At 32.4% G+C, this 14080-nt stretch overlaps 1 protein-coding gene across 1 annotated transcript in view; it reads right to left on the bottom strand.

Moving 5' to 3' along the window:
* The window catches only part of LOC131947433 (structural maintenance of chromosomes protein 2), a 151125-nt gene extending 150002 nt beyond the window's left edge, over positions 1-1123 (bottom strand). The window contains exons 1-3 of the mRNA XM_059308646.1: positions 952-1123; positions 533-631; positions 258-384 (exon numbers count right to left, since the gene is read on the bottom strand). Of these exons, the coding sequence (XP_059164629.1) occupies positions 258-384; positions 533-631 (226 nt within the window). The 5' untranslated portion in view covers positions 952-1123. The remainder of the gene's footprint in view (positions 1-257; positions 385-532; positions 632-951) is intronic.
* Positions 1124-14080: the final 12957 nt, after the last annotated feature.

The raw sequence follows: 14080 nt of genomic DNA, 5'->3' as shown, positions 1-14080 counted from the left end.
TCAAATATGTTTTTTTCTAAAGTATGAATACTTTTTAACTTTTTTTTTTCAATATAATTTTAAGATACATTTACTGCAATGTCAAGGGTATTTGATAAAATGAAATTAATTAATGTTAAATAATATTGACGCACTCCATAATTTTCGAAGCTTTCCTGTTATTATTTTATTTTTATTTTCTATTCAGTTATTGATAATTAATTGATACACCAGAGTATTAAACAAAATATCAGACACATGTATTTTAAAATATTTACTTAAAATATGTTCCGCTACATCCAACATGGCTGTGGTTGCTGATTCAAGTTCTTGGCATAGATCACAGTATGTCAAAGATTTGTTGTCACTTTTATCTTCCAACCAAGTCTTGCTGTTTTGTACTGCCTTATGACATTAAACATTAACATCTAGCGTTAACAATATGTGTTGGGATGTTGTTTAAGAACATTGTTTTCTTTAATGTTTGTAGGTTTTAAATAATATACTTTATGTTTAACAACAACAAAATAGACAAATACCACTTGCCACTTACAATTTGTAAAGCTTCAACCTCAGGTTTAATGACTTTTATATTTTCTTTTAAATACTTCATGTGTTCTGTAACATATTTGACTTGAATTCTAGGACGCATCTGAATAAAATAGAGTAAGTTAGATCGTAAAAACTAGAACATAAATTAAGATTTTTAGTTACGTTTTTTAATAAAAAGAATGTCGTCTTTTTCACGGCGTCGTAACCACATAATTCTTATACACTATCCTTAAAAAGTTTCAGACTTGAATTATTTAAACATTATTTATAAACAATTATTTCATAGAATTTAATTGCCATTAGCCAACATTTGTAGTCTTTGTGATTCGACAGTTGTCTAGCTTTGTAAACATTAAGTTTGTGGAAATTTTGATGTCGTGTAAAACTCGGATTTAACATTATTTTAAAATGTAAACTCACTTTTGACTGAAGAATAAAACAAAGTTTTTAGTTGGTTTGCTCTTGTTGCAGACAAACTAGTTCCAGTAGTAACAAAATGTCGCCCCGCTTCAATGAACAAAGAGTCAAGTCAATAACACAAATTACCCTTACCATGTAGTGATATCTCTAGTTATTTGTACTTTGTACTGTATCGTTCTTTGGCTTATTATCCTGCTATTTATCTTCTCAATAAACATATAAAACCTGTTAATCGTGTTATCATCCATATTACACACGATGTGATTTTATCAGTTATAATGATTGGGTGATGGTGTAAGTTCGTTCAAGCTAATCGTTAATTGTAGGTACCTTTAACCTAGTTTTGATAGTACATCATACACTCACTCGTATAAACAATAAAAATTCGTCAGCGCATAGTAAATAATTTAATTTAGTTTTGGTGAACAGACACGTGATAAAAAATCTCAGTGGTCGCGAGATGTGAGTGAGAGGAGTGGGTTACGGGTCGCATCATTTTCAAACTTTTTGGAGTGGGGTGGGCGTATGATGACACCCCAATTAATAATTCCCATGGTAACCATACTTTTTCAACTTCAATTTATAACTGTTAGTTTACATTGCTTAAGCACAGGTTCATTATGGGTAGGGGAGTGTTGAGAGAGAACATCTTTCAGAGCAACCAGTTCCGCTTCTAGGTGGATTAATATAATGTGTACACAAAGTGACGTCATTTGACATCAGAGAATCGAGTGAGGATACACACCAAAACATCTTTCATGGTGCAAAAACTGTATATTATAAATCATAAGAGTTAAGCATGTAATCCACCTAAGCAGATTTGAGCGACACCACATTGGGCAATCGTAAATCAAATATTTACTCGATGGTTGGATGTGACTTCCAAGTAACGTTTACATAATATCAAGAATGGTTGAATACAACAGTCTCCAAGTGTAAAAGTATAAGTGTGTGCGTGTGCGTGTGTGTGTGTTTAGAGTGTGTGGGGGAGGAGACACTAACAAAAGAATAAAAATATAATTGTAAATTTGATAGTGTCCGTTGACTTAGTCATTTCGCCGTACATTAGTTTCCGTATTGATTTGTTATGCATAATATGTGATATGATTAAACAAACTATCACAACTTACGTTAGTTAACCTAACGTTTAACTCACAGACTTACACATTTAAACAAACTATTACAACAGACCGCACTAAATAGTCAGTAGAACAATGTATCGACCTACACTTGATTTATAGCTTAAAGGCATCTGTTGACATGAATTAAAAATTTTACATGGGTGTCTTTATTGTTACAGTTTTGAAAAACAATTATCTGCTAACGTACATTAGTCGCTCCCCTCCCCACACTGTGAGCACGCAACGTTAAACAGCCACACAAAATACACACTGATTAAAAAAAAAGAAACGTTCACCTTATATCTGTCAACTTCATCTTGATAAAAACACAACAGAAGCTGTTGGATCCATTCTTACTACATTCTATAGTATTCGAATTCACGGAATCCATTTTAATCAAAACACAGAAAAACATGCGGCATTAGATGATGGATTATATCTGGTTACTGTCACGTTACAGGAGACGGGAGATGAGCAAATCCGAGTTAGTGTGTTTAATGGAGATAACGCCTTGCAGAAACAAGATTTTGTAAAATCTGCAACATATTTTCTGTGGCAAATCTGCAATTTGTGTTAACAAAGAAAGAAGACAAACTCGACTTAAAGCTTCTCAAGCACAAGTGGTGGGGGACACGCAACATACACCTAGTGGCTTACCTTTTATATGATAGTAAAACTGTTTTCATAAGTAAACAAAAACTAAATTGTGTTAGACAGCCTCGGTGGTTTGTATGGTAGTGTTGTAGATTGTTCTGGGCTTAGTATTTGATCGTATTGTTTACATGTAGACCAAATATCATATATCTTTAAGCAACACCCCATTCAGCACAACACGATAAGCAGCAGATCCACCCCCCTCCTGTAAAGACATTTCCTTTCCACAACCCCTTCTAGGAAGTTTGGCTATTCATCTCAAAATTGAAAAAGATGTTAAAAAATAAAAGCCACATAAAATTGTGTTGTCTAAGTATCATTGCTTAACTCATGTTAGGGAAAACCAAAGAAAAAAATAAGGCGGACGAGCAGGATGCTTAAGTTATCTCCTTTTATTTTATCTTTTTGTAACACATGATGCAACTCTCTATACTTGGTTCATGCAAATGCTTCTTTTTAAGTTAAAACAAGTTAATTAAAAAGTCTAGTGACAATTTTAGCGCAATTTCCTTATGTTATCTAAAAATAGCTCTGTCGTAGCGTAAATCAAGAGCAGGGTTAGTAAAACCATTGGTTAGTTATTAAAACGTTTTTTATTTTTAAAAAAATTTCAGTATTTTACATGTTTTATTTACAATAGAGTTACATGACTAAAAACCATTGCGCGCCTAGCTACTGAACGTGATGACGAAGCCATAGAACGTGATGGTGCAGCTATTGAACGTGATGACGCGTGTGGTGTGGTTGGAAAAAATGCCTACTAATTCGGTCCAAATTTTAATTAATTCAAAAAAAATTTTGTGACCGAACGAAAGGATATTTTTGAAAACTTTCTTCGGCAATATTGTTCTAAATTATGGCAGGAATCGATTGGTACATGTTTCAAGTCGCTAAATGGTCTGGTTGCCGAGATATGGGCCAAAAACTTCTTTTTTTCGAGGTTTTTTGGCTTTTCCGGGAAATCCATGAAAGAAACCCGGAATTTTTATAGCCTATGTTCATCCTCGTAACTTGCTTAACATAATTGCTTTTGGAACTAGTCATCGATATTGCTTTGTTGAGGAGGAGATACGACTTAAAGCTGCGGACACACATCCATCCATTCATTCATACATTCATACATCCAGAAATGACGGGTTAATAAACGCAATTCTCCAGAATGGAAATTGCGCTAAAAAGAGAATGCCTTCTACTTACAATCGTATATGTTATGTCCTGTCGGATACCCAAACTATTCACAAAAACCCAGTTTCACTTTATTTCAGATGCCTTGTCCCCAAAGAGAGACACATCAGTAAATCTGAAACCAATTAAGTTGTCAGGTTTGTCCCCTTCTATTGAAATTATTCCTTCCAGAATTGTACTACATTATTTGATACAGCCCACTTATTTTTATCATATTTGTCTTGTTTTGAAACATTGTAATCATATTTGAGTTCAATATTGAATATAAAATAAAAAGGTAGTAAGTATAGACGAGCAAAGTGAATGATACATTAATAAATCAGTATACAACATATTCCATGTTTCTATTGCAGGCAAACGATTTTTGTTGACACAAAGATAAATACGTAATTTAAGTTATACATATCAAACTAGAGTTATCATTGTGTCGTAAATGTTAAAGATGTCAGTTGACAGTAGTCCGACAAGACACATACACGTTAATTGTGTTGAATTGGTTAGACATGTGTATGGTAAACATATGACATGACTTGACATGGATTCTAAACACATAAAAGTTTAATACAGTGGGTTTACAAATTTAGTTTTTTACATTCGGTTTTTTTTAAATCATTTCCCAACCACCATGTTTAGTGTTGTGCATTTATAAACTAACGATAGAAAAACTACTGAAGCAGGTTAACACTGCGCCTTGATCTGCTCTATACGAAATAAAGAAAAGTTCTTCCCGTTTCTTCATGTCAACAACCACTAACCCAGCAGCGCTAGTTCTATTAGATTTAACATCAATAGTAGCACACACCCTGTCTCCAGCCACCACAATAACTCCAATCTGTTTATCTCCCCATTCATGTAGACTGACACAGACAATATATAAACCATCATGTGGTGATACAAATTTTCCTGTTGTTTGATTAAAATGTTGACCGTTGTATTCACGTACGTCATTAAATAAAAATACAGGGCAAACGATTTCTCTATAAAGGCTTGTGGATTATTTCTAAACAATCCACTATAACAGCACTGAATGAAACGATTAGTTTAGTACCCCTTCATTATTTGTGCTGTTAGTTTATCGTTTCTTGTGTAATAAATTATTAGTTTAGCACCGTCCTCAAGATATTTGATATCCGTTGCTTTTTCATTCTATATGCGAACGATTAGTATTACTGGATGTAATACATCTAAAGATTGTTAAATTAATTATGGATAGTCACAACGAAGGACAAGAACCAATAGAATAATAACCTTGACATATATATATATATATATATATATATATATATATATATATATATATATATATATATATATATATATATATTTATATATATATATATATATATAAATATATATATATATATATATATATATATATATATATATATATATATATATATATATTTATATGTACATATACGTATATACATACGTATGAATGGAGTTATTTGAATATCTATTATTTACATATTATTATTATGTATGACCTATTATTTGTTAGGGTAGGTGTTTATTGACAGATACAATGTTACTAAATAGAAAGACAAATTTTAAAAAAAGCCAATAGAGGTTTTTTTTTTTTTTTTTTTTTTTTTACAAATTTTAGTATATTTCAATATATTTACAATTGCCAAACATGAATCAATATTTTTAACATACTAGACACATACTGAAGTTGTCAAGTGAACTTATTCAAACATTGTCTTTAATATAGTTCATTTGGTTTGGTTTTACTTTTAAAACACAAAACCCGCACGAATTAAATTATGCTCATAAAGCTCTCACGCAGAGAAGTAAAATTTATGTAAAAAGGAGGCATCCTATATGTTTATTTTAGTGAAGTAAAACATTAATTCGTGATCAAGGTTTCTTCCGGACTTTTTTCTTTGGAGGGGGGGGGGGTTGAAATTTTCGGGGAGGGGGGGGGATAATTTACGAGGGGTGGAAACTGCTAAAAGTATATATATATATTTTTTCTAATTTTCTTTATAAATCTCTTTAAATTTAAATTAAATTATTTTAAAGTGTATAATGATAACTACACAAATAACATATAAACTATTCAAGTGTTTGTATACATGTAGTCTACACCCATAGTCAGTTGTTAGCGTGTGTTTAGCATGGTGGTTACATATTTTATTGTTTTGAGAATTTACCATCCACTATGTTTTGTGTTGTACCTCTATAAACTAACGGGGAGCCGTACGTTTTCCCGAAAGACACTTGCCCGAATGCCATTTGCCCGAAGGCCGATTTCCCGAATAGACACTTGCCCAAATGCAACAAATGCCCGAAAGGACACTTGCCCGAATGCGACAAATACCCGAATGGACACTTGCCCGAATGCGACAAATGCCCGAATGGACACTTGCCCGATTGCGACAAATGCCCGAATGGACACTTGCCCGAATGCGACAAATGCCCGAATGGTCTGTCTGGCTAACGAACATCACGTTATGGTCTGGCTGGCTAACGAACATCACGTTATGGTCTGTCTGGCTAACGAACATCACGTTATGGTCTGTCTGGCTAACAAACATCATGTTATGGTCTGGCTAACGAACATCACGTTATGGTCTGTCTAGCTAACGAACATCACGTTATAGTCTGTCTGGCTAAGAAACATCACGTTATGGTCTGTCTGGCTAACGAACATCACGTTATGATCTGTCTGGATTTGCGATTTGTTTAAAATAAATTCAGTCAAACGTACCTAATACACTCAAATCTTTGGACAACACTGAAATAGTATCTTCAATAGTTTCAAGCTAAAAATAAAGATTTTTTTTAAATTAGTGAAAAAATCACATAGATTCGTAGAACATACAATAGCTGCACTGATGTTAACTGGGTAGGGCAACGTAAGAGTATGAATTAAATAAAAGGGTGTGTTTTTTTTAAAATTATAGATGTATTACTTATTTTAAGAAATCATGTATTCACTGCACTATTGAAAGAGTTTTAATAATTTAGGCCTGATTTATCAACTTCGCAATTTAATTTTAAATAAAAATACTACACATATACCTTCGTTATTCTTTCTTCCCTATTTTCCATGTTCTGGTTAAAGATTTGAATCAGTTTGTCAATAGGCATCAATCTTTGTTGTAGGAGTTTGTACAATACAATTTGCTAAATAGCAGAAGAATGTATAATAGCATTATAATTTTGATTATTTTTACATTATATTATATCTAACCTAAACATGTCTTAAAATTAGTAATAATGCTAAAGGTATAACTGTTGATAAAGTTAAAAATGTGTCCTTTGATTTAACCTGGTTATAATATGATTTCTGGCGAGTAAGTGTGAACTTGTGAATACACATAATTATCAACGTTACCTTTTTTAATTGAGTTGATGTATTACACAAGATTTTATTACACTCCTCTTGTAGGGCAGCCATCAGATCCGAATGTCTTTTAATTTCTTGTGTTAGACTGTCTATTTTGTCTGTGTGATCTTGCACTTCTTTATTTATTTTGTGTAAGTTGTTTTCATATTCTTTCATATCTAGAGACAGTTTCTCTATTGTTTTGTTTGACTTGGGTTTTTTTTCTTCTAAACTTTCAATTTCTTTGTTCAGCTCCTTTACTTTGTTATCTTGTTCATTCATTTGTTTTCTGAGATTTTTAAAATTCTGCTTTTGTTTTTTAGTTAGTTGTTCAATGTTTACCCCCATGTTACTCTGTTCTGTTACAAAGTTGTCTCTCCATTGTTTTATTTCTGATATGTCATCTGTAGACTTGTGTTGTGTGTCCTGTAGTGAAGATAGTGTTGTTTCAATATAGGCGAGTCTACGCTCTAGGGCAGGATGTTCTTCAACTGAGAAGTCACACATATATGTATGTAATTTAAAATGTCCTAAATCTTGAAAATCAGGGTGTTAAAAACGAATTTAAACCAAAGTATGAAACGTAACTTGGCTTACAAAATACAATACATGTACATATTTTAAAATTATATCCAGTATATGATGCTATTTAACGTGTTGTACCAAAGCATACTATAATATACCAGCAGTATGTGTGACTTGTGTCTTGAGTTGACTTGGTGATTCTACTGTTAGAAATGTTGCTGTTGTCTGTGTGTCAGGCTGTGGTAAAGATGGCGTTGGTTTGTTGACGTCCATGTTGTCCTCGTCTGGTGGATTGGTGTTTAGAATTTTATTTTAATTGCAGTTGAAGTAAACAAGGAATTTCGCTAGTTAATCTATAACGCAAACCATGTAATACTCTGATGAAAAAGAACTTTGAATATGATCCACATGTATTCAAATAATTCCAAAATAACCGAAATCTATATATTGTTTTAAAATTAACTTTTACAAGAATAATTTTCGAATTTGTAATAAAAATTGATTAAAAAATACCTTAATGTCCTATAGACATTTAAGGCTCTTCAACGTTGTTTTAGGGCGAATAAGGTTACACGATGTGACTGTTGAAACCTTTTTTTTTTATGTTCATTTAATGATTTACAATATTCACTAATGTGACGTCGATTTCATAGAAAAGAGGAAAGTGGTTTGTTAGACAGTAAAATTATATCTCTTTAACTAGGTATTTGTAATGCCTGTAAACTAAACATTTAAAACAATTTCGTTGCATTTTTCTCAGTAGAAACACTTCATTACTGAATACACATGACATTAGGCTTTGAGATTTTAAATTATAAAAACTATCAGAGTATTGACCTAAAATATGTGACGTCACATCCAACAAGGCCGTGGCTGCTGTGTCCAGTTCTTGTGATAGCTCTATGTAGCTGACAGATGATTGGTCAGTTTTTTCTTCTAGCCACGCCTTACTTTTTGCAACAACCCGATGAATGCAAACAACAACAATATTTTATAGTGGTCATGTGTTGTAGTGCTATATTCCTAAACATGTTTTTTATTAAATATATATCTTATTACGTGTACTTCGTAAAGGCTAAATCTACTTTATCCTGTACAGAATGATTTTTCTAGATTGTAAGTGTTACGTAAGTTGGTAATTACTTACATTTTTCATATTCCCTATAACAGGTTCCAGAACTTGTATCTGTTCTTCCAAATATTTCTTATGCTTTGTAACAAGCTTTACCTGAATTCTCGAAGGCATCTGGATATTATTAAAACTATCAATTAAAAAAAATATAATATATGTATGTTAGTTATTTGATTAGGCAATATCAATGTTATCTCTGTCATTATCAGCAAGTCGATATCTAAAGTCGATAATATGTAGTCCATTTGTTTCCATCTGCTTAGGTCTTAATTTTATGATTACTATTCCACTGCAAATTTTATAAATGCACAATCATAAAATAATTATCATATCTCACGGTAATTAAAGGTAAGTATAACTGCTCATGTATTCATTAAAATAGTCCATTGCATATATCATTAATGTCCGTCAATATGTCCGTCAATAAATCCCGAAAGATGAGTATATCGAAGAGTACAGGAAAGTATCCTTGAATAGGAGCTGATACAGAAGCGTAGTGAGGGGGTGGCGGGGGGGATATATGTCCCCGGGCGCCGACCTTAGGGGGCGTTAAAATGGTTTGGAAAAATAAATTAAAAGCTTGAGAGGGGGCGGGGGGTGCAAATCAAAAGTTAGAGGGGGTTTGCAAATCAAAATATTGAGGGAGGGGGTTACAAATACAAAGTTTAAGGGGGGGGGGGGGGGGGGTCGAAATCAAAAGTTTGTGGGGGGGTTGAAATCGAAAGTTTGTCCCCAGGCGCCGGGAAGGGTCGCTACGTCTCTGATCTGATAAGGGAGTTATTGTTAGCATAATATAACTAAATCGTAATCCACTAAATCCTTTATCTACTGACAGTGGTGGAACTAGAAAAAATGGGCCACCCCGCAAAAAAATTTTTTGGGCCCATATATATATATATATATATATATATATATATATATATATATATATATATATATATATATATATATATATATATATAAACACAATACGAACATAGGATACTCATTTCTGGCCTGATCGGGTTTTGAAAAAAAATTAGTTAAATCTAATCAAAACAACATGTCATGTGTATGACTGCATTAGTCTGTTTTGAAAATCTCTGTTTTCATTTGTGTTTGCTTTAATACTTCAAACCATTAATTCGGTCAAAATTATATAAATCATGAAGCTTTGTATAAGTAATGGTGTCTCTTGTTATGTTTATTTTTATGTTTTTTTTGTATTCATATTATTAGCTTTAACTACATTTCATTATTATACTATGCCATTCTTTAGTACTTATTTAAAAAAAAAATAATTAAGATAAGTAATTGCTGTTTAATTTGATTATTAAAAATCTATTAAAAGGAGCTTATGAGCACCCCTATTTGGCTATTTGAAAAAGGGAAATAATGTATGGAAGTGGTTTGAACGTTTGCCTATCTTTCACACTACAGCTCATGTGTATATTTTTGTTAAATTTTTTTTACGCAACAGCATGTCTTAGCTACTATATAATATCACTACTGTATAATATCTGTTATCTGTTTGTTATTTACAAAACCACTATCAAGGTGCCAGTGACGAAACTAATATATATATATATATATATATATATATATATATATATATATATATATATATATATATATATATATATATATATATATATATATATATATATATATATATATATATAACACGCTATCGTTCGTTTATTTATTGGAGACGTTTGCCTTGTTTTCTAGAACAGTGGTTATTAAATGTAAACAATGTCGGCACTTTATTTCTTGGATATTAGTTGTTGGAGCGCTAGTTTGTCTACACTACCACATATACGAGCCAGCTTAGTTGTTGAGGCGCTATCTACTCGCTTCTTGTATGGCTAAGAGCGGGAGGGGGGGGGGGGTCTGAGAAAGGAACTTAAAAGGGACAACAAAGCACCGATGGGCTTTTATCCATCAGTACAAAATTTAGGATGGTCTCAAAAAGCCGTCTTAATATCTAGCGGCCTCTCGCGCAATTGATGTTTTTTCAAAAGAATTTTGCCGACAACAGCGTGTGTTTGTAGGAAGAAGAATATACAAGAGCGTGGGATGGTGTCTATAGAATAAAGATACTCCAACCGCAGCTACAGTTTTTTTTTTTTCAAAACAACCATTAGGTCAAAAATGCAAGAAAATTAATTTTAACTTTTAAAAAAAATGATTTTGGGCGGCTGTGGGCCCCCTAAACGGCGTGGGCTCCCCCGCATTGCGGGGTCTGGCGGCACTGTAGTTCCGCCCCTGTCTACTGACGGTAAGCCTAGTGTACCAAAAGCAATATAATAATTCATTTCATCCAGAAATTAATTCAGTAAATAAAGAGTTAATTATAACAATGAAATACAATCTAATAAATTAGTTATAAATCTACCAAGACTAAGTTTTTGTCTTAAATTATTAAACTATAACTGGTAATCCACAATTAAATGAAAACTACTTTAAGTATTGTTATATTTTTTGTTTAGATCTGTTACAGTTAATTATGTAATAGGCCTACTTATCAGAAAAATGCAATAGTTTTCCTTGGCTTAACTTATGTTATTTCCTGCTTGCTAAAATTATACACTTGGGTATTTCCTTTTTTTACTTTCATTATCTATCCAGCATTGTGATGAACTATTTTGACAATGTATCTGTGAATTGCCTAAACATACAATAATAAAATACGTTTTTTATAAAACCGACCTCCATAATGAGTATATTAATGATTATATTTTTGGGAAATAATGTAATATCAAAATATATATTTAAGACAATATCATAACTGAGTAAGAATTAAAGAAGAAGAGCTTTTTATTTTGTTTAAAAATTCATTATTTTTATGTTATTTGGTTATATTAAAAGGAAATGCTATTTTAAAAACAGTTTAAATAGATTAAAGATTAGAGGTACCTTAAGTAGGCCTAGTCTTGATGTGGGAAATCAAACGACTGGAATTGTGTAGAGTTGCAGAACTTCCTCCGTTAAATAATAGTGGGCTTTCCCGATCGCGTTGTCAATATATGGGAGTTATCTATCTTGTATTGATGCTTTAACTACGTGTAGATCAGCCACAACAAGACATCTATTTGATCAAAACAACATTCGATCTAAAGGTAAGTAAACAATTGTAGCTCTCATTCATTTCGGTTTAATTATTTACACAGCGACCAACGTAGGTGAAGTTCAAATGCGAAATTGAAGCACAATATATCAACTGTCGAGGCGGTAAAATGCGAAATCGAAGCACGATATATCAACTGTCGAGGCGGTAAAATGCGAAATTGAAGCACGATAGGTCAACTGTCGAGGCGGTAAAATGCGAAATTGAAGCACGATATGTCAACTGTCGAGGCGGTAAAATGCGAAATTGAAGCACGAAGTGTCATATGTCGAGGGAGTAAAATGCGAGCTTAAGCTGAAGTTAAAACCGTATTAACGTCACTTTTTTGTCTCGCAGTTTAAATTTTCCTATCGGACTATTGCACCTGCAGTCAGAAGAAGCGTAGCGACCTGAGCGAACTATTAAGTGTATGCCCCCTCTTACTCAAATTATATTTAGTGACGTTAGATTAAAGATTAACAGTACCTTAATTAAGCCTACTCTTGTTGTTTTAAACTAATAGTTTTAAATGAAGCTAGTGGGTTCTAAAGAAAACAAACGACAGTGTTGTGGTAATGTTTTATCTGAGATAAGAAATTTAAAATGATGTGTTTTAATATTTAATTTCTAGTGCTTTGATACATGTCGCATGCTGATTGGCTCAATGAGGTTGTTCACGTGATTATTATCAATGTTAAAGTGTGACAATAAATTTACTTTATAGAACTGTAGGATAAAAGTGTTATAATTTGATTGCATAGATCTATTTGTTCAATGTGAATGACTTATACCCTTTGGTACCTATAGGAATCGTCATATTAGACTCAACGGTAATGCTTTATTGATGCACTACGAGTAATTAGTATCGTTTTGTTGGATTTTACTCAATTACTGTGCTTTTCCTTTTAACAATTTCTTCTTGAAATTATGTTATTTTTGGCTTGATTTAGATTAATGATCATTATAATATAATGAAAACAATTACAAAGTAAACATTAACTGCTTTTGGCTTTAATGTTTTATTTTTATTTTTATTTTTTTCTGAGGAGTTCTGTTGTGGATGGACTTTGGTGTATTGAATGAGTTTGAGGGTATGTGTGTAGTTGAATGTGTTTAAGGGTATGTGTGTAGTTGAATGTGTTTGAGAGTATGTGTGTAGTTGAATGTGTTTAAGGGTATGTGTGTAGTTGAATGTGTTTGAGAGTATGTGTGTAGTTGAATGTGTTTGAGAGTATGTGTGTAGTTGAATGTGTTTGAGGGTATGTGTGTAGTTGAATGTGTTTGAGAGTATGTGTGTAGTTGAATGTGTTTAATAAAGATGTGAGAGTTTGAGAGTATGTGTGTAGTTGAATGTGTTTGACAGTATGTGTGTAGTTGAATGTGTTTAATAAAGATGTGAGAGTTTGAGAGTATGTGTGTAGTTGAATGTGTTTGACAGTATGTGTGTAGTTGAATGTGTTTAATAAAGATGTGAGAGTTTGAGAGTATGTTTGTAGTGTGATTTATAAAAGATTCTGAATGCGTGACAAAGTAAATAAGGATGTGATGGAGGAGAGTATGTGTTGATTGTTAGGGGGAAAAAGTAGAAGTCAGTCTTGGTCTTGTTGTCGTCGTGTTAGGAACTAGATCTATATGTCTTCGTCGTGTGTCTGTCGTCAATTTAGTTGTGTAAAGTTTATGTAATGAAATATAGTAATGAAGAACGCCGTCCTGTCTTATTTCTTTATTTGATAGTCGTACCTTGTTCGTCAACGTCCAGCATCGACCCTATCCCAAGTACTCTCATCATAACAAGTACAAACTACTTTATAACTTCAAATCAAAATACGACTAACCTTAAATTTTTTTTAGTGTGAATGCTATAATAAAGAAATTATAACAAGATGAACATTAATTATGATGGGTTTGATGTAATTTTGAATTTTAAAAAAATGTACAGCAATGTTTTTGTGATCTGAGTTTTATACTTTTATGTGTATTTTCGAGGGATTATGGCAAATCGTTTTAACTCAATTTTGACACACTTGGAATGCAACGACTAAGTTGTCGCACATTCATGTAGCGTATCTCGACTATATATTTTCACATCC

This window comes from Physella acuta, unplaced genomic scaffold (assembly GCF_028476545.2).
Source record: "Physella acuta isolate Inbredline_101_S28 unplaced genomic scaffold, ASM2847654v3 ptg000592l, whole genome shotgun sequence".
In the NCBI taxonomy this organism is placed as follows: domain Eukaryota; kingdom Metazoa; phylum Mollusca; class Gastropoda; family Physidae; genus Physella; species Physella acuta.
Note: the sequence above shows the minus strand (reverse complement) of the source record. Positions and strands in the feature narration are given on the sequence as shown.